General features: G+C 40.1%; 1 protein-coding gene across 3 annotated transcripts in view; it reads right to left on the bottom strand.

Moving 5' to 3' along the window:
* LOC311285968 (uncharacterized protein) overlaps positions 1–22062 on the bottom strand; it is a 59369-nt gene that overhangs the window by 12939 nt on the left and 24368 nt on the right. For all 3 annotated transcript variants that reach the window (XM_084401892.1, XM_084401890.1, XM_084401891.1), the window contains exons 12-24: positions 21041–21080; positions 20812–20880; positions 20638–20732; positions 7461–7556; positions 6545–6647; positions 6307–6434; positions 6147–6217; positions 5906–6025; positions 5711–5806; positions 5320–5445; positions 5040–5168; positions 4932–4954; positions 4810–4844 (exon numbers count right to left, since the gene is read on the bottom strand). In XM_084401892.1, the coding sequence (XP_084258018.1) occupies positions 4810–4844; positions 4932–4954; positions 5040–5168; positions 5320–5445; positions 5711–5806; positions 5906–6025; positions 6147–6217; positions 6307–6434; positions 6545–6647; positions 7461–7556; positions 20638–20732; positions 20812–20880; positions 21041–21080 (1131 nt within the window). The remainder of the gene's footprint in view (positions 1–4809; positions 4845–4931; positions 4955–5039; positions 5169–5319; positions 5446–5710; positions 5807–5905; positions 6026–6146; positions 6218–6306; positions 6435–6544; positions 6648–7460; positions 7557–20637; positions 20733–20811; positions 20881–21040; positions 21081–22062) is intronic.

Here is a 22062-nt window from a genome sequence, read left to right as displayed (position 1 = left end):
TGTTTGTCAAATTTTAATTGGGGGTCAAGGATCAATCCAAGGTATTTAAAATCTGTTACCAATTTTATAGTTGTATCTTGCAAATTAATCAGAAAATTTTGTTCCACATTTTGTCTTTTAATAGAAAAACACATTGCTACAGTTTTAGTTGAATTTAGCACCAACTGATTTTGAATGAGCCATTGACTGACCTCAGCCATACAAGTGGTCAAAACCTCCGCTGACTGTTCCGGTGACTTAGCGGGTGCATAAAAAACAGCATCGTCCGCATAAAGTTGGCAATTTACATCTGGACAGATTTGTGGCAAATCATTTATAAAAAGACTAAACATCAAAGGTCCCAGTATAGAGCCCTGTGGTATGCCCCTTTGAATGCGTAAGAATGGTGAGTCTAATACAAAGGTATCCGACATTAGCATCATCGCTGTTCGTCCTGTAGTTATGAAATAGTATATGCCCAAATATAATTCTGCCGAAAATGCAGCTGCTCATGTACTTCGTATGTAAATAAGGTGAATACATTGTTTGCATTTTAAAAATGGTAATGTTTACATTTCATGATCGACTCATTAACCTACACATGGACTCAAATTAGCAAACACGAACAGCGTCTACTTAACCGCAACATCTGCTAGTGTTCTACTGCTGTTGATATTCGTTAACATTGCAATCTGATTTGTTATGCATGTTGCTGCTGTAAAATATTAGGAATTGCTGTAGCTCTGTTAGAAATGTAAATACAAACAAAAGCTTGTCTCTGTATCCTTACATTGCCTGCTTGCTGCTGCATAAATGTAAAATGCATATTTTCTAGCTGCTAATCCTAGTAATTCACTCTAAGCATTAATTCAGGTTGACATGACACATCAATTAGATCTCATGAATGGTTAGTTCATAAGGAATTGATGAAGCAGACTACGCAAAAAGCACAGTGATATAGCATAAAAACCCATGCACTTATCTTAGATGTTGGATTTCTGAAAGCGCACTGCACAGCTAAGGCAAATGCAACCCAAGTATTTGATGGTTGAGCGGCGAGCTTATTGGCTACTGATACGGCAGGAACCAATCAGCTGCGCCCTATAGATAACGATGTGATTATGAACAGGTGAGTAAAAAGACCTATTAGCCTGCGCCATCTAGAGTTTCATGCCAGAACTTTGTATTTATATATTTTCACACATTAATACAAATTTTGTTAATACATATAGAATATATTATTAGGCCCTTTTAATGAGTGTGGAGTCTTTTCATGATATACACCTGCATGTTTCTGACTTGTTGAAAGTTTCCTTAGTTAAATATACACTCCGGTGCCACAGCCATCATTGATGAGAACAATATGTGTGTGTCACGGGCGGTTGCGGCAATGATGAGATGAATAGGATCTGTGCACAGGCAGTTACAATTGTATTAAACACAAACTCAAAAACAAAACACTCAGAAAACTATGACTCAGAAACATGAACAGAACATCATGGTTACTGTTGTGACTTCTAATGGGAGCAAGAACACTACGGAGTTCACATCCTATCCGAAGGGGAGGTTGGTATCGTGGACAATACATCATATGGACTTACATCCGGGAAGAACCACACATGGAATAAAGTCCCTGTGGCAGGTCCTATCTGAAAAGGGAGGAACCACTACATACGCAGCGGGTTTCCCATTAGTGAAACTGTATCGTGGACAAAACATCATATGGCATTACCACCAGGGAATCACTACAGATGGGCATATGGCCTAGCTCCAGCATACAGGCTGACTGAAAGGCCATGCATCACGAGTACTGGAACTGGCGTTGAATTTTAAAGTTGAATTCGACTGCGGCAGAGTGCAGGAAAAATAAGATAGATCAGGACTATTCAATTCCATTCCTGGAAGGCCATGACCAGTAGAGTTCAGTTCTAATCATAATCAAACATACCTGCCTTTAATAATCAAGTAATCTTAAAGACCTGATTAGATGGTTCTGGTGTGTTTAATTAGGGTTGGAACTGAACTCTGCTGGTCATGGCCCTCCAGGAACAGAGCTCAATAGCCCTGAGATAGATCCAGGGTTTGCCGGTCTCAAAACTAACGTGCACGTTTTTAGCTCAGGAAAGGAAAAGGCGCCGTGTACAAGCAGAGTATCCGTCCAGGTGATCACAGCTTACTTGCTCATACCTGACAACACACAGGATTAAACTGGCTCAACCCGAATATTGTAAAATCTCGTAAAGTTATTAGGTGTCGTCCAGCCTGCCCTCTGCAGATGTCTGTTAGAGAGGTGCCATTGGTTAGCACCCAGGAGGATTCAACACTCCTCGAGGAGTGAGTTTGGAATCTGAGGGGACAGGGCACATTTCCTTGTGCCTGGTATGCCAATACAATAGCATCTATGATCCAGTGGGCCAACCAAAACAGACAAAGAGCTACTCAGAGCACCTGAAGCGGTCCAAGTAAATACCCAAGACGAGTACTGGAAACAGCAACAATAAGGCTGGGGCTTCCTTGTCTCGAGGCAGTTCTTACAAATTTACCACTTGATTTCAAAAAGGGGTAGTGGGAACTTTGGGCATGTAACACAGTTGGGGTCTCAGGATTATGCAAGAGTATGCTGGACCGAACTCAAGACATGTTTCGCTGACAGAGAACGCCTGCTGGTCCCACACCCTCTTGTTGGAAGTGAGTGCGGTCAGGAGTGCTAAGAGGGCCCTTAGCTTGCCTTAGCTTTGATTACTCAAAAGGAGCTCTCTGTAGGTCCAGCAAGACAACAGAGAGATACCATGAGGGAATAAGGCATTGTCTAGGAAGATTCAACCTCCTAGCACCTCTAAGGAACCTGATGATCAGGTTGTGCTTGCCTACCACAGAGGGTAATGCGAGGATTACTGGGTAGCAAACATCTATCTGCGCTTTGCTGAATCAACTGAAGATCAGCTGGACCACCTGGGAGTGGTGTCTACATTCTCTGTGGAGCTAGGATCAGCCAGTCGTCGAGATAATTGAGAATGCAAATGAACACTTCCCTTCCCTTAGCGGGCAAAGTTAAGTGACTTTCTTAAAGACACAAGGAGACATGGACAGCCTAACCCTCGAAGGCAAACAGTTAAAATTAGTTAACATGGGGAGTTAGTGTGTTCAACAAACTTGCATCCGATGTTAACTCCAAGTCGGGAATGCGTTCCTCAGATGAAATCCCCAATTGAGTGGATTCCTATTCAGTTGCCTGTTTTTTGCCTGCAGAGTTTTGCCGTTTAATTAGCTCCTGAGCAACACAATAAAGCTGCTGATAATACTGAATGGACCGTATATAGGGATGCTGTAACAGGCATTGTATTTCCATAGGTAGACGTGGATCAGCTGAAAGTCAGCTGATGTGACCAACCAGAATTTAACACTACGCTTGATTTGATGCGTTACCATGGCAACACTATTTAATATATCAAATCCTTTTGCAATTTCTTATCAGCCATGCCTTGATATTATTCTGACCAAGATTGACGCAATCTGGGTAAATGTAAGAGTATATTTTTACAGGCTGTTGATTTCATACAGCTCAAGTTTGATCTAAATCTCTCAATGCACTCAGAGGATATGAGACACTTCCTGTTTCCCATTTCTCTAAATAAATGTATTGCCTCACCATATCAAAGTCATTGGAGATATCAAATATCTGTTAGCAATTTTGTTGACAATCAGAAGAATCCCCCTAGAGCCTTCTCTTTTGGCTCTCAACGAAGGCAGTCGCATTTTCTTCCCCTCCTCTCCCGTATCTCCCCTGCTTTGCTGCTCTCGTCTCGTCTAGTCTACTGTCTTGTACTTTGAGAGACTCTCTCCGCACTGCTCTCCAAACTAAGAAATTATGGATTTGATCAACTGGTCTCTCAACGCAATTGACACCATCTTCTCGACGAGAAGCTTGGGTTCGGGGGAACCTGCCTGCCCTGCCGGAACGTTCGCAGCTAGCTGGAGAAGCTCACAGCTTTGCAAAGGCAAATGGATCGTTTCGGAGACCAAAATGGACCAGGAGCTGTGTAAATTGGAATGCGGCTACTCATCCCAAGACCAAACAACCCCAATCTTATCTGTTTTCGGCCCCCCTCAACCAGCACTGGCCCTGGCCAAGGCCGCTGTTGGAACAACAACTCCCCGGAATAGCACTGCAGCGAGACGCTCTTGCGTTCCTTCCCCCATTCCCCACTGACACCTGCTGATTGTTGACTCTGTCTGGGACCTGATCAAGGTTGACTCCATGGCAAATGCTGTGTATTGCTATGACATCATGCGGACTGAGGCACCTAGATTATGATGCCAGGCGTAGCGACTCTCCAGGCCTACACATACACAAACTCTTACATATATACAGGTATGCAATCACCCCCAAATCACCCCCCTAATTTTTTTCCTCAATGCTCTGTCTTCCTGTCCTGTCATATTGTAGGTATGTTTGTATGGACAGGTTGATGGCTAATTTCGCTGGTACTTGTGACTAAGTGACAATAAAAGGCTACTACTACTAGGAACCAAAACTGTAAGAGTTTGTGAGCATACCCAAAAATGTTTATATTTTTTTGTTAAAATAAATAAATAATACATTTATAAATATAAATAAAATAAAATACTCCATAGAAGAACAATAGGGTCCTAATTAACATAATGTAAGAGAAATAATAATAAATAAAAATATTTAGGCAGCCTACATCAGATTGACTGAATATGCAATAGCATGTTTTAACATCATTGTTCAATTGTATTTTTTAGAGACAGCTTTTGTTGAACACAAGAGAATCTCACATTAAATGCAAAAATTGTGAATCTACTCACTTTTCTGGTACAAAAGCAAGTAAGCTTCCCCAGACCTACATTGAAAAGATTAAAACTATGATCACTTTCATTCTCAGTTGATTAAGAAATGAACAGAGTAATTTGACGTTATTGGCACGTACCTTTTCAGTTTGCTCTCATCAGTCTGAAGGAAATCACAAGAACACAGTTGAATGATATTAAGCAACAGAAAACAGTGGTAATTTAAATATAAAATAATAACACATTACCTCTGTGACACGACTGTCATCAAAACAGTACCACTTGTTATCTGTAAAAGATTGGATGACAGCAGTGTAGTGACCGCCAAAACGGCTCCCTGTGTGGTTGATCACAGCATAGAGCGAATACTCATGCTCCTGAAACAACATAAAGCAGGTTATCACTAAACTTATGCCTTTTGGAAATATATTACAGTTGTCTGTATTTCATAGATTGTGTTCTCTAATCCTTACCATAGTAAAATAAAATAAAAGGGTTTATGGTGTAGTGTTTAGTGGAGTTACATACCTGAAGAGATAAATGAAGCGGAACATCCATCGGGCAATCATTTTTCACAAACCCATATCCATAGTCATACACAAACCTTTTGAGGTGCAAAGGCAGTATTGTTGGATATTCGTGTATTTCACAACTCTGTGTAAAAAAGTAATACAGTTTTGCTTTTTGTAAGGCAATTTCATTGCAAACCTGTAAAGCTGCTTTGGAAAAACTTGTATTGTGAAAAGCACTATACAAAGAAAATTGAATTGAATGCACCAGAGAAAATGGGGCGCCACTGAAAATGTGAGACAAGTGTCATTTGAACGCTATTCAGAAGTATACTAGCTTTGAGAATTTGGCTCTTAAACATACATTGAACTTTGTATAGAAGTGCATCAGCAGCAAAAGTCCATTTTACCCATTCTGTATCTCTTTTCTCATCGCAAGTCTCACAGTACATCTGGTCATCTGCAACTAATTTTGTAGACTCAAAATATTTACTAACTCCATCTTCCTGAAATCAGAATAAAATGTTTTATTATGATCTGCACACAAACCCTCTTTTAACATATAATCGTGAATACAGAAAGTATTTGATTGAATTTTCCCTCACAAGTGTGAACGATCCATCTCTGATGATTACAGGAATCTGTAGGGACTTGAATGGGCTGTCATCATGGGACTTGTGCTTTTTTGAACATATTCTGATGTTTCTCAGAGTTCCACTAAAGACCTGTTTCAGTTAAATGAATCACAGAGCACACACTATGAGTTATTACCAGAAGATCAACAAGCAAACGTTCTGTTTTTCTGCATTGTTACATATTAAATGAACAGGAACAGAAATAGGCTACCTTGGCCAAATCAGGGCCTACTTTCTCTAGGATATCAAGGAAGTATTCCACAGCATCCTGCTGCTCATTTCCTGAATTAAAGAGATTACAACACACTTCATACACACAAACCAAACTAAATATTTCATTATATTATATATAATTCCCATCATAAACTTACTCTGTATACCAAGAGAATTGATTATTCCATGAGTTGAGACACTCGTAGCACCCCTGGCCTGATTGCTGAGCTCTTCAAATATTTCCTTTAATGCTGACTCTAATTTCCCATTCGTTTCACTGGGAGCTCTAAAATTATACAACTGTTTTTTTTTATTTCAGTACAATTTTTCAATTTAGTCACTAACAATTCAGACAGATGAAAAAATAAAGAAGACAAAACCAACAACACCACTGACCCCAGTAGAACTCTCTCTCTGAATGCTTTGGTCATGAAGAGCACCTGCAATGTTGCATTCAAATAGCAGGTTGCACCTAGATTGGGCAAACCTCTATAAGAACCTAAGGAGAGGCAGCAACAATTTTAACAAAAGCAATAATCATATCAGTAGTAGCAGTCATACTGGGAACGGCAGTATTTGACTATTGACTTTGATTTTGAGATTATAGATTGTAAAATCATTAAACAAAGTCGACAGATTCATTACATATTTGTCAAATCCAATCATGAACTTTGGCCTCTAATAGAGTCATTAACGGTATCTGGTAACATTTTATAATAACATTCAGTTGTAAGTCCTTTATAAGTGGTTAGTTAATGATGAACTAATAATTTACAAAACATTCATAAATGATTAGTAAGTGATATACTAACATTTTATGTATGTTTTTGTTTTGTAAATTCCGTTACAAGTCATTTACAAGTGATTAGTAAATGATCAACTAATTATTTACGAAGCATGACTGTAACGTTGCTGAGCAAGACAGGCGAAGACGAGGATCTAACAAAGTCGACAGCTTCATTACATATTTGTCAAATCCAATCATGAACTTTGGCCTCTAATAGAATCATTAACGGTACAGTATCTTTTTATATTATATCTATATAAAATCATTTTGTTGCAGTTTCATGTTTTGCATAGCTGTTTTAAGTCAAGTCTCAAGTCTAGTTTATTTATAAAGCCCTTTCCACTACAAAGTAGACCAAAGGGCTGTGCAGTACAAAAAAAGTCTTAAAAAAACCAACAGAAAACCAACAACAAGTTATAATAAACAATACCTTTCACTATTTAAGAGGTTTTCATTTTATTTTTAAATTACTTATTTTTACATTTCTCTGATGTTTTAAGAAACTGGACAAGTATGTCAACTCACAGGGAACTTGGTTGGTCTGTCTTGTCTCCTTTGGATCCTTTATATGCATCATGTTAATGCCCTTTGCCATCCAATTTACTTCTTCCATTGAATTACCTGCAGAGAGATACAACTACAACTTAACCTCTCTGTACCACATTTAAATACAATCATTGTAACTGAATCTAATATGTATACACTGTTTTGTGAAAAAAAAGGAAAGAAAAGAAAAGAAAAGAAAAAGGACAAGAAAATACAGCACACAACGAAAGGAATAGGGAACAAAAACAGTCTTTATTAGATCCATAATGAACACTCAAAAGAGGAGGAGAATCGATAACACTTTCTATGAAGCCTGTATTTATTCTGTAAGTAGTATGATACTGTGCAGATCCTAAAGGCACAATATGTAATATTTTTGTAATAAAATATTCAAAAACCACTTGCACAGTGTGATATATTTCATGCAGTTGTGTACTTACATTATCAAAAAAGTTCCCAAGGATTTGTAAATCCAGAGAAATTCCAGTTTTAAATAATGGCTCGTCCCTTGTGATTGTCGCCTATCAATGATGTAATATCTGCGCTATCTTCGGTTTCCGCTTGATAGAAACCATGGCAACATACGTAGACAAATGCGGACGTGGTGGTTATACAGCATCTGGCATGCCGCTGTTGTGTCGTTCATTATGGATCGTGATTATTAACTGGCGATTACAGAAAATCCCCCCAAAAACTAAACGTAGATCAACTGAGGCAAGCAGGCTTTGGGACAAACGGAGTGTGGCAAACAGGACGCGGCCGAGAGCCATGAGAGAACAGCGCGAGGTCGGTGCGTGGTTGAAGCGTCACCTGTGAGCTGCATAGGTCTCTATCTCTCACGGAGGAGCTTCATAAGCATAAAAGGGGGAGCGATGACAGTGAAGGACGAGAGAAGACCAGGCCTGGACTACTTTTCCTTATGTTTTGTTCATGTCAGTCGTCCATGAGGGGCTGACGCTTTTACTTTCGTTTTGTTTATTTTATTACTAAAGTGTTTAAAATTGTATTCTTAAAGTGCTTGATTTGCATGTTGAGGATGATTGCCTTAAGAATAATTTTATCACTGAAATGGCTGAAATGGTACTGACTAAAAAATATTTCCTATTTGAAAACCGGTATTATTTACAGATTGAGGACACAGCCATGGGGGCTACCATGGCTCCTGATTATGCAAATTTATATTTATATACTTAAAGTCTCGTTTACAAACGTCTTTGTAGCGAAGAACAGGCCTTCCTGCTGGTCTGGAACCCGTAGCAAGCTCGCTGTAGAGTAGATATTTGGGTATACGACCATCCTGCATGCGACTGACATGGCCTAGCCAGTACAGGCGTTTCTGGGAGAGTAATGCAAACATGCTTGGTATTCCCGCCTTGGCCAGGACGTCCTTGTTTGGGACACGGTCTTGCCAGGTGATGCCCAGGATTTTCCTGAGGCATCCTAGGTGAAATGAGTTGAGTCTGCATTCTTGCCGTGAGTACAGGGTCCATGCTTCACTACCGTATAGTAGAGTACTGAGCACATAAGCTTGATACACCCTCATCTTGGTATGGGTTGTCAGCATGGAATTATCCCAAGCTCTCTTTGATAGGCCGGCCATAGCTGCTGTTGCCTTGCCAATGTGTTTAGTTCGGCATCCAGGGAGAGGTTGCTGGAGATGGTAGAGCCAAGGTAGATAAAGTTATCTACCACTTCGAGGGTGTAGTCAGCAATGGAGATATTTGGGATGCTGCTAACATCTTTATGGAAGTAAAATAATGACAAATGTTTTTGAAACAAAAAAGCTTGTTGAATTGCACCACTTGAAAAAATATGCATTGCATTAACCCTGCATGCAGTTTAATGGGCTGAAATTCAACATGGTTGTAAATTTAAGCTGTGAATATTTCAATTCAAAAACATTTCACACACGTTTTCATTAATAAAAATTCAACAATCCATATTCACCTTTTAGATTTCACTTCCAAAATATTCATTATGTTTAAAAATACAACCTATAATATTCGACAGGCAATTTTCAGTCCATTTTATTTCGCTTTACAAATTCACTTCAGTGGTTCAAATTCCACAGAAATTTCAACATTTCACATCTGGGAACGGCAGGAATTTCAGTAGATTGCCGATTGACAATCTCCATAGCTGTTAGTCAACCTCACCAGCAGGGAGTGCAAGCGGCTGTTGACGAAGAAAGCGATATAGAGCAACGGGTGAGAGAGTCATTCATTCATAAAAACGGATTTACAGAAATGGAGCCAGTATATGGAAAAGCTGATAAACAACCGAGAGAAATATATGTCTACTACCTCAGATTTAACATTTTATCTACACATCAGCATCGGAGAATAACATTATAATCTCGTTCACGGTAGAGAAAGCTGCTTACATGTGCAAAACTAACTGTGAAGACTAGTTAACACAGCTTTTGTGTCTTTATCAGCTTTTCCATATACTGGCCCTGATCATCATCACAAATACTTACCGCTTGCTCAATTTCTGTCAATCTGTTTTTATGAATGAATGACTCTCTCACTCATTGCTCTATAGTTTTCTTCGTCAACAGCCGCTTGCACCCCCTGCTGGTGAGGTAGACTAACAGCTATGGAGATTACCAATTGGCAATCTACTGAAATTCCTGCCATTCCAGGAAGTCAAATGTTGAATTTTCTGTGGAATTTTAACCACTGAATTTGTGGAAGCTAAATAAAATGGACCGAAAATTGGCTGTCGAATATTATAGGTTGTATTTTTAAATAGAATGAATATTTTGGAAGTGAAATCTGAAAGGTGAATATGGATTATTGTATTTTTTAATGAAAACGTGTGTGAAATGTTTTTAATTGAAATATTCACAGCTTAAATATACAACCATGTTGAATTTAAGCCCGTAAAAATGCAAGCCCTAAAAATACAATGCATAAAAATGCAAGAAGGGTTAATGCAATGCATATTTTTTCAAGTAGTGAAATTCAACTGTCTGGGATTTAGACTTATGTTTGGCCACTAGAGGCCCCCATTGCGTCTCTTGTTGGTTTTCAGTCTCTGTCATTATGTCTTATTTTTGTCACCTGTGCCTTGTTCCCAGTTTGTGTATTTAAGTCACCCTTCTCCTGAGTACTTTGCTCAGTGTTTCCAGTGCCATGACCAAGTCTAGGTCATTCTCTTGCTGTGCCTCTTTTGGAGTTATCTAAATCTAATTCATGTACCTGGTATGGTTCCTTTGTTTTGTTTAATTGACTTTTGTTCTTTGACATTTTTGGAGTACTCACAGATCTTTTTTCAAATTCCTTCTGGATTTACTTTGTGGACTTTTTGGATTTACTTTTTGGAACTGCTGTCAAACTATTTGTGGAAGTTTTTTGGACTTTACTTTTTGGATATATCCTAGGAAAGTTTGGACCTTCCTTTTCATCAAATAAAAGATTTGAAGATTTTTCCCAGAACTGTCATCTGGTTTTCTGCATTTGGGTTCACCTTTTTGACTGTGTTCAAGTTTTCACACTTGTCCTAACCCTGTGTTTCTGACAGAAACACTGAGCCAGACATGGACCCAGCAGATTCATATCATGCACAGGATCTTCGTGGGGAGTTGCTTTTAGTTGCTCGTCAGGAGGCTGCCTTAGCCCAACATGAGACCTTGATGACAAAACATGATAGCCTGCAATCTGGCATTCTCACATCTCTTCAAGAGTTTTTTCCGGACACTGCCAGCCGATCCTGCCATGACTCCAGTCCAAGCACCCCAACCAGCACCTCAGCCAATGCCTCCTAACCCAAGCCTCTTATTTTAACCCCGGCTACCTCCACCTCAACACTTTGCAGGAGACCCTAATGCCTGCAATGGCTTCTTGACGCAGTGTGCTGTCACTTTTGAGTTACAACCATCATCCTTCCCTTCAGACAGGGCTAAGATAGCCTATATTATCACCCTTCTCTCTGGAAGAGCCCTGTCTTGGGCCACAGACATCTGGGAGGCCCACAGTCCTGTCTGTACCAGTTACTCTGCCTTTGTGAGAGAGTTCAAACGGGTCTTTAATCATCCCCTCCGAGGTCGGGAGGCATCGAAGAGGCTGTTGTCCATCCAGCAAGGTAAATGTAGTGTGGCAGACTATGCCATCCAGTTCCGCACTGTTGCAGCAGCTAGTGGCTGGGATCAAGAGGCCCTCATTGTATGTTTCCAGAATGGCCTCTCAGAGGCCATCCAGGATGAGCTTGCTACCAGAGATCCAGTTGGTACTCTTGAGACTCTAATTGAGGTGGCGATCCGCATGGACAATAGACTTAGAGAGAGAGAATGGGCCCGCAAGTCTTCAATCCCCATACCTGCACACCTCACAACTGAAGCTTTCCAAGAAACCCCAGAGCCCATGCAGTTGGGAAGTACCAGAGTGTCACCCACTGAACATGATCAGCGCATGAAAGATGGCCACTGCCTTTACTGTGGCCATTCTGGACATTTCAGAGTCTCCTGTCCTGTGCTTTCGGGAAAAGCTTTGTCCCATGCAGCCAGGGGAGGTCTGTGACGGGAGTTACTCAAATCTCTCCCCTAACCGACACTGGCCTACTCCTTCCGGTAACACTCTCCTGGGGCAATGAAAGACATTTTATGCAGGCTTGGGTGGATTCTGGTGCAGCTGGAAATTTTATGGACATTTCCTTGGCCAAGAAGTTGAGCCTTCGCTCTGAGTCCCTTTCGTCTCCCCTGGTTGTTACTGCCCTGGATTGGCGACCTCTGGGCCATGGAGAAATCATTCGTCAAACAATCCCACTACATCTCTCCATTCTTCAACATCAAGAGGAGATATCTTTCCATCTCATCCAATCTTCTGCATTCCCTGTAATCCTGGGCTATCCCTGGCTTCATCGGCATAACCCCCATATCGACTGGTCCACCAACACCATCCTTGAGTGGGGACCCACTTGTCATGCCACATGCATCTTCTCGAGTTCCTCATATGTTTCTCCTCAGTCCCAAGAACCCCTTGACCTCTCTCGAGTGCCCACCGTGTATCATCATTACCAGGAGGTTTTCAGTAAACGCAGAGCCACCTCGTTACCCCCTCATCGTCCCTATGATTGTGCCATCGATCTGCTTCGAGGCACTATTCCCCCAAGAGGCCGTATTTTTTCACTATCCCCTCCAGAGCGGGCAGCTATGGACAGCTATATTAATGAAGCCCTTGCTGCGGGGTTCGTCCGGGTGTCTACCTCTCCTGCTGGGACGGGATTTTTCTTTGTGAACAAAAAAGATGGTAGCCTTCGCTCGTGCATTGATTACAGAGGCCTCAACAAAATCACAATCCGAAATCGCTACCCCTTGCCCCTCATGTCCACTGCCTTTGAGTTGCTTCAAGGAGCCTCTATTTTCACCAAACTTGACCTGCGCAACGCATACCATCTGGTGCGCATAAGGCAAGGGGACGAGTGGAACACGGCATTCAACACCCCTACAGGGCATTATGAGTATCAAGTTATGCCTTTTGGACTCACTAATGCTCCAGCTGTTTTCCAGGCCCTAATTAATGATGTCCTCTGGGACATGTTAAACCAGTTCGTATTCGTCTATCTAGATGACATTCAGATTTTCTCGGGATCCTTGCAAGAACACACAAAGCATGTTCTAAGAGTCCTCCGTCGCCTCCTGGATAACCATTTGTACATTAAGCCTGACAAATGTGAGTTCCATGTTTCTGAAGTGCAGTTCCTAGGATTCATTATTACCCCAGGTAACATCCAGATGGATCCAAGAAAAGTCCAACTTGTCACCAATTGGCCTACCCCCACCAATGCCTCTGATATGGGAGTAGGAGCAATTCTCTCACAGCGAGGAGTGGACAACAAGCTTCATCCTTGCGCCTTCCTGTCACATCGATTAACACCTGCTGAGAGAAATTATGATGTGGGAGATGGAGAACTGTTGGCGGTCAAGCTTGCATTAGAAGAGTGGAGGCACTGGCATGAGGGGGCACAACACCAGTTCCTAGTCCTCACGGATCACAGGAATTTGGAGTACATCCAACAGGCTAAGCAGCTCAATCCTCGCCAGGCCCGATGGTCACTCTTTTTTAACCGTTTCCAGTTCACTTTGTCCTATCGACCGGGATCCAAGAATTTAAAAACTGGACTCCCTGTCTCGAGTTTACTCCCCCGCTGGTCATGAGGAGCCAGCAGGAACTTGAACTTGATTGATGAGTTGTTGTAGAGCTTCTTCAGAGTGTGCAGTCAAGGCAGTGTCATCTGTGAAAAGCATCTCCCGTATCAGAACCTTCCGCACCTTGGTTTTTGCTCAGGTGCGTGCAGTGTTGAACAGGTTTCCATCGGTTTGAGTTTGGAGGTATATGCCTTCTTCTAATTTTCTAAAGGCGTGGGTCAGCAGCAAGGAAAAGAAAATGCTGAAGAGCGTTGGAGCAAGTACGCAGCCCTGCTTCACTGCACCTCTGATAGGGAATGGGTCAGAGGAAGAGCCATCGTACTGGACAATGCCTTGCATATTATCATGAAAAGAGATGTTGATCCTCAAGAGCTTGTGAGGGCATCCTATCCTTTGCAGTAGGGTGAAGAGGCCTTTCCAGCTGACCAGATCAAACGCTTCAGTCAAGTCGATAAAGGCGGTGAACAATGGTCGCCTCTGCTCACGACATTTCTCTTGTTGCTGCCTCAGTGAGAAGATCATGTCAACTGTTGATCTCCTTGCTCTGAATCCACATTGAGTTTCAGGATATACGCGTTCTGCTAGTGACTGTAACTGGTTTAGTACTACCCGGGCAAAGGCTTTCCCAACTATGCTGAGAAGGGATATTCCACGGTAGTTGTTACAGTCACTACGGTCTCCTTTGTTTTTATAGAGAGTGATGATGGTGGCGTCATGCATGTCCTGGGCCACTGCTCCTCCTTCCTAGCACTGTAACAGGAGCTCATGCAAATAGTGAAGAAGAACGGTCTTCTTCCCAGCTTTGATGACCTCTGGAGGAATACCATCGCTGCCTGGTACTTTGTTACAGGCTAGAGAGTCGATGGCCTTACAAAGTTCTTCCATAGAAGGGGAAGCATCTAGTTCATCCATGACAGGCAGGAGGAGGCAGGAGACAGATATGTTTTCAATAATAACCCTTTTTTCTGACAACATTATTTTGTTTAAGAGATACATTGATGACTGTTTTGTTATTTACAAAGGCTCTGAAGGTGATTTTGAAGCATTTGCTTTATATGTGAACTGTTTAAGACCTTCAATCAAATTCACATATCATGTGGGTATCACTAATGCCAATTTCTTGGACACATGCATATTAATTGTTGATAAACAAATTGTCTTTTCTCTGTATAGAAAAGATACAGCAAAGAACAGCCTCCTTCAAGCTAAGTGTGCTCATCCAATCCCCTTAAAACGTGGGTTATCCTATAGCCAGTTTTTAAGACTCCACCGTATCTGTTCTAAGAAAGAGGATTTTGAGCCTAAAGCTCAGAACCTGTATACAGATTTCACACACGGGGATATCCTAATAAGTGGCTCGATACTGCACTTGAGAAAGTTCGTATTTTACATGCACAGGAAGAAAGCAACTTGATCACAAATAATAGAAAGAAGAGCTTCCCATGTGCTTTCAAATACACTTATAGTCCATTGCGTAATGACAGTAGGAGGATTATTAAGAGTCATTGGCATATTGTTCAAAGCGATCCTCAGTTATTGAATATATTCAATGATCAACAACTTTTTGTGTCTTCTGGGAGCTCTAGTCTGAGGGACAAGCTTGTTCATGCAGACACTCACATCTCTTTTCCGACTATTCTTGTCAATGCCCAGGGTAATTTTCCATGCTTTAAAGGCAGGGTAGGTAGGATTTATTAAAAATTAAAGATCCAAATTTGTTAAAACTTTCTATATATATCAATACATAATTAAAATGTAAGAACTCTGAAAAAAAGAGTATAAAAATCAAGTGACTCTAGACCGTTTAATCTGTATTAAACACAGCTCATTATTTCGATTCGGGACGAATCAAAGGATTGGCTTAGGCGACTGTCACTCTCTCGCAACCATGGCAACCACCCTTTTGCCACACAGCACCTGCCCACTTGCGCGCGACCGTTTGATTTGAGGAGTGCGAGAGGCACGGAACCTGATCACACCTCCGTCCAGTAGATGGCGGTAATGCACTATGTTTGCAAGCTGCCAATAAAATCTATCGAAGAAGAAGAAGAAGGCACTGAACCTAGGAATACCAAAACAATGGCAGAGAAAGAGCAATCTAAATTTACAGTACCGGCATATGCAGTTAGTGAAGGCAAACCAGGCAAAAAAATGCCCCTTCCCCTCCGCTTGTCTCAGGTAAATAATGCGTCCTCTAGCTCAGCGGTCGGAGTCGCGCGTTCATGTGTTTTGGGGGCGTGGCTTTGGAAGAAGCACAGAAATGAGGGAGTGGAGTGAATGGAAATAATGAGATGTCTTTAAAACAGTCGTGAGAGGTCTACAGACACTCGATTTTGATACTTTCTTTTTCAGAGTGCTTACATTTTAATTATGTATTGATATGTACATAAAGTTTAAACAAATTTGAAAAATAAAATTTTTAGACCATTTCTACCTACCCTGCCTTTAATTGTACTTCTTGCACTAAATATGTCAAATGTAAATCATTCACACAATCCTTCTACACTAAAAACATACAAGATTAGACAATTGATTACTTGCAAGAGTACATATGTGATCTATATTATCATCTGCTCGTGTTCACTGTTATATGTAGGCAAAACCACATGTGCATTACACACAAGAATCATTGAACACACAAGTGCCATTCGAAGACAGGATGATACATCCCCAATCTATCGCCACTTTAAGTTTGTCGAGAGGATTTTACCTCATAGAAGAGGCGGAGATAGAGATAAGAAAATGTTGCAAAGGATGGCTTTGAACTTAAGTCTTTATTCCCTGATGGTATGAATGAAGAACTAGAACTTTCCTGTATTTTGTAAAGGTTTTTTTTTTTGTCTTATATGAATTGTATTTATACTCTTTTTTTTTTTTTTTGCTATAATTGAATACCTGTAATATTTTGTCATGCATGCCAATTATCAGATTCTCTTGGAGCTCCACCTGTGATAGAGTTGTACTTGTGATAATTAATTGCGGCCAGCCACCCTCTTGCTCATTTATTAAAGTGTTTGAAACGTGAGCCGGTTCCCGCCTCAATGAAAGTTTCTGAAATAAGGCCACAAAACACATACTAAATATGTGTCCACAAGACTTCTGAATAATGCATTTTGTTGCCTAGAGTTTTTCCTTCAAAATGATGTGAAAATCATCCTGCCTAATGTGATTCACATAAAACAATACATTGATTTAAATTTTGTAAGACACTTTTTGTTTGGAAAGGCAATATGCGAGTGGGCGTAAACGATCCAACACCATCATGAATATTGAGTAGTTCACACCTGAGGAGAAAATGGCCCGCATAATTAGCCTTTCATTCAGGTGTGTCACTGAGCCACAAGAAAGAATGCAAGGACTATATATATATATATATATATATATATATATAAAATTGGTTCACAGTTGGAAACACAGTTGTTGTTGTTTTTTCCACAAATTGTGCTTGCAAATTGTATAATATCCAAGGTAAACATTTCTAGTACTTGTGCAGTTAATTCTCATACTGTATTTTCAGTATATAATTCAAGTTTTGGAATATATTCTCTACCCAAATTTGTCACTAATAAAGCACAATAAAAACAATTTAAAGAGAAGGCTTATATTGACCTTTTAAGATTTTGTTCTATCCTTGTATATATATTTTTTGCTATTTTAACCATTTAAATTTTAACAATATTTCCAGTGTAATCTTTCTTTGTAAAAACTAAAGTATACATTTTATCATATGTATTTCAAAGTTAAGGATTCATTAGTTTGAATATAGCCTACATTGGAACAAACACTATAATAACATCTTAGTTGATGACTTTATTTTTGACAAACCATAATATATATATATATGAAGAGTTCAGATGCAAAAACCTCTAAATGCCATCTGAAATTTTCTTCTAGAATGATCATTTTTATCAAGCTCGTATATTTAATTTCAATAATTTCACTTAAATGGCAATTAATAGGTAATTTTCATAGCCATTTAAGTGAAATTACTGAACTTAAATATACAAGCTTCATAAAAATGATAATTCTAGGAGGAAATTTCAGATGGCATTTAGAGATTTTTGCATCTGAACTCTTCATATATATATATATATATATATAGAGAGAGAGAGAGACAGAGAGAGATGTGGCAGTATTTTACAGTAAAAACTTTATAATCTATCCGATTTTTGTAGTCGATTTTTACTCATCTCAGTATAGCAATAGAGTTTGGTAAAAGCTGTTCATTCATTCACACACAGAAACGCGATTCATATTTAAACAGTCTTTTTGCGTGTAGCCTACAGACACTATTGCGATTAGAACAAAGCAAATATATAACTGACCTATTCCTCAGCTGGATCTGTTGCTCCTCAAAATGAAACTTCCAGCACTTCTGAGGTAAATTTTCCAGGATTATTATTAAGATAGTATTATTCCTCACAGCGTCGTAAAGTACATGACTCTGATAACTCGCGGTGTGTGTTATCCAGCTGATGTGGGCGTTCACAGGTTTGTATGGATCACCTCAGATAATTTGCGTTTGAATAGCACGCGCTCTCCGTGGGCGGGGTCACATTAAAACATAATAAGCTGAAAGAGAACGACTGACATCTCTCTCTTTTCATTCAAATTACATAAACTTAGAATATTTGGGTTTTTTTATAAAAGAAGAGAATTCAAGCTTCATGCCTGTGTGTCTGTATGCCTGTTTGACTGAGTATTCGCTTTACGGTTACGGTTCAGTTACGGTTCAACTGAGTTACGGTTCAGTTTCAGAATGGAATTCACTGACAGAGAAAGCAGAACTCACATCATGTTTACTTTTCTTTATTTGGCGAAAAGCACAACAGTTTGTTTTTATTGTGAGTATACACACAAAAAAAATACACACTTAACAGGATCGATTGATGTATAACACAAGTATGTAAGATCAAAATCAACAGAGTATTTTGAGTCTCTTTTGCACTGATAATGAAAAAAGCGAACAGATCACGCAAATTTATTTAGACTTATTTATAATTAATTTATCCGTGAACCTGATTTGTGAATTCCATACATCTTAGGATGGTGAAAACGACGTCTCCCATCGTTTTACACTTCATAGCGTCATCAAGCTTTGCCTTTGCTATTGTTTTGAAAATGCGACCTCTAGCGGTGAAAGCTTACATATTGTGCCTTTAAGTAAACAATGTCAAAATATGAGACTTGGGAAAGTAAAAGAAACTGAGGAAACTGAGGAAACTGGTTCCGTTGGACACTTTTAAAGTAGTTTTAAATGATTTGGAGAATGAAACATCGGGCTGTAGATGTTTTAGCTAGTTATGTATTGACATTGAAATTTGATTGGATTTGCTTGTGTGTGTATATGTGTATGTATTGTTGGATGTTATTTGTTAAACTCAAATGTGCTGTGTCTGTCAGTCTTGGCCAGGACGCTCTTGTAAAAGAGATTCTTAATCTCAATGTGCTTAATAAAGGTTATAATAATAATAATAATAATAAAAAGAACTGAAACTAAGGGATATATAATCTATTATAACTTAAGTGCATAAAACTATGTTCACTGTGTTATAAATCATCATACTCTTAATAATAATAATAATAATAATAATAATAATAATAATAATAATTAGTTACATTTATATTGTGATTTTCTCTGCACTCAAAGCACTTGAAAGGGGGAATCTCATCAACCACCACCAATGTGCAGCTCCACCTGGATGATGCAACGGCAGCGATATTGTGCCAGTGCGCTCACCACACACCAGCTATAGGTGGAGAGGAGACAGAGTGATTAAGCCAATTGAGTGGATAGGGATTATTAGGGGGCAATGATTGATAACGGCCAATAGAGGGAAGTTGACCAGGACACTGGGGTTACACCCCGACTCTTTTATGAGAAGTTCCATGGGATTTTTAAAGATCACAGGGAGTTGGGACCTCAGTTTAATGTCTTATCCAAAGAAAGGAGCTTTTTTTGACAGTATAATGTAAGTAGGTAATGATTTGGTAAGTATAGGTACATAGGTAAGTATTATTACCTATACTATTAGGTATACTGTTCTTTTGATTATTCATGAGATGACATTATAACACATTATAAGGTTGTTTATAAGGCATTATGCACCTATTATAATGCATTAAGACTAAATAATTGATAATCCTATCAACTGTAATGTTGAAATGGCTAAATAAATGTTTAACTTTTTTTAACTTAATTACCTAATTAAAGGTATAGCGGAGGATTTTCTTTTTCCGGGTGGGTAGTGTAAACTATTGGTCCACCTAAGTGTCAATCATTCTGGTGATATGTTTACGTAAGGCCGTCGTACGTGCTCGTCCCTTAGTTTTCGCTTTCTGCGCATGCGCACTTTCAGGTGTTTATGTGTGGTGAGCTAGAGCTAAGCCATTCATTGAAGCTCGCCGTTTCACCGGGTCCTTTGAAAATGTCTGAGGGTCGCAAGAGAAAAAGTTTGTACGAACTGTATGAGAAGAAGAGAAAGGCCTCAGAAGAGAGAAACAAGATCAGAGTGTTTTTGGGAGATTGTTTCACACGATGGCGTGCTCTGAAAACACAGGTTGGGCTTCCCACTGATGCCTCAGTCGCGAAGTTTCTACTCGACAGGTAAAGTTTGGCATGCTATTTGGAGAAAAAGTGCAAATCTTCTTTTGGAAAGTAATCTTGTATGAGCGATGCCGACAGCAACTTTTAAACAGAGCGTGCACGAGGAGAACCTCGCACACGTTTAATAGGCGTTCCCTCTCGGGAGCAGGTAGAGTGTTGCGCATGTGCATTTTTTCAAAAAGTGGAGAGGGCGGTTCTTATCTAAAATTCGGAAAGATCCTCCGCTATACCTTTAACTAATACCCTTATAAAAAGGGTCAAAGTTCAAAGTTAAACCCACATCAAAGTTAAACTAAGAAACTAAAACTCAGATCACCCGTAACAGAAATTAAAAAAGACTTTTTTTTCTTAGGTTTTCTAAAGTGTGCAGCTGTTGCTTTCTTCAGGTGAAATGGTCTTACCTGAATCTGAGGACTCTGGCAGAGCAGTCTGATCAGTGCTGGGGGTATGGGACTGTCCCTCAATGCTGTTATTAGAGGCATGGGAAATCACCCTGCTGATATTACAGAGCACACAATTACATCTAGCATATATAATGTCTAATAAGATTAATTCATGCATCAATAAGGCCTTACCTTTGCTCGAAGTGTGACCATGAGGAACTTCTTTTCAGTGGTTTTACATCAGAGTCCAGGTTAAGAGTTCTTCAAATATTTGAAGATATACAGTATACAGTGTAAGATTCTGCTGTATTATCCAGTTTTTCCACAAGTAAACAATCCATATGGGAGTCACATTCCTTCACATTTTCTCTAGTCATGATTTAGATTTAGATTTGTCTAGTGAATCATGTAAGACACTTACTGGTTTGGCACAGCTGTATTTTCTTTGGTCCTCATTTCATCTGTAGAATAAGGAATAAAATCGCCTTAGATTTAACATACCTCATACCTGTTACATGTCAGTTTGTTTTTGAACTTTATTCTGTATTCATTGAGTTCAGTTTCCCCCACTCCTTGTTTCCATCACCGCCATCATTAGTTCATTTGGTTCAGCTGTGAGTAGTTAATTATCTTGTTAAGGATCCTTTGTCTGTGCCATTTATATATTCCCTGTGTTCTCCCTCAATCTCTGTGGGTTCTCATTGATGTTTGGTTGTGTTATTCTCCTGTGTTTTTTCTTTGTTCCAACATGTTTGATGATCAAAGTCTTCCTTCCAATGTTTTTACTCATTGTCAGCATTTCTGAGTGCCACCATTCGTAACAGAAGAACCGACCAAAACTGAAGATGGATCCTGCAGTACAATTTCTGTGCCTTGACCAGGACCAGCTTTCTCGAGGCTCACACTGCGGTGTTCCTCAACCTGGAATGCCTTACCTCATTCCCCGATCATTCAGTGAGTATTTTTTTCCGCACAAGCCTCAATGTGGAGACGAAGGCACGCCTGCCCGGTGTGGGACCTTGAGAGAACTTCGAGGTATTTGTGGAGTGGGTGTTGGCTATCTGTGAATCCCAGTTCACCATCGGCCTTCCCAGCGACGGTGAACTCAAGTCCATTCCAGAGTCTCGTCCCAAGATGGCCGCCGTTCCAGAGTCTCGTCCCAAGATGGCCGCCGTTCCAGAGTCTCGTCCCAAGATGGCCGCCGCCACGCCAGAGCCCTCTGCCAAGATGGCCGCCACGCCAGAGCCCTCTGCCAAGATGGCCGCCGTGTCTGAGCCCTCGTTCAAGATGGCCGCCACCGTGTCTGAGCCCTCGTTCAAGATGGCTGCATCATTAGTTCATTTGGTTTTGCTGTGTGTAGTTAATTATCTTATTAAGGTCCTTTGTCTGTCCCATGTATACACTCACCTAAAGGATTATTAGGAACACCTGTTCAATTTCTCA

Source organism: Rutilus rutilus (assembly GCF_951802725.1).
Source record: "Rutilus rutilus genome assembly, chromosome: 2".
In the NCBI taxonomy this organism is placed as follows: Eukaryota; Metazoa; Chordata; class Actinopteri; order Cypriniformes; family Leuciscidae; genus Rutilus; species Rutilus rutilus.
The sequence above is the reverse complement of the archived record's forward strand: the minus strand, read 5'-3'. Positions and strand labels throughout refer to the sequence as shown.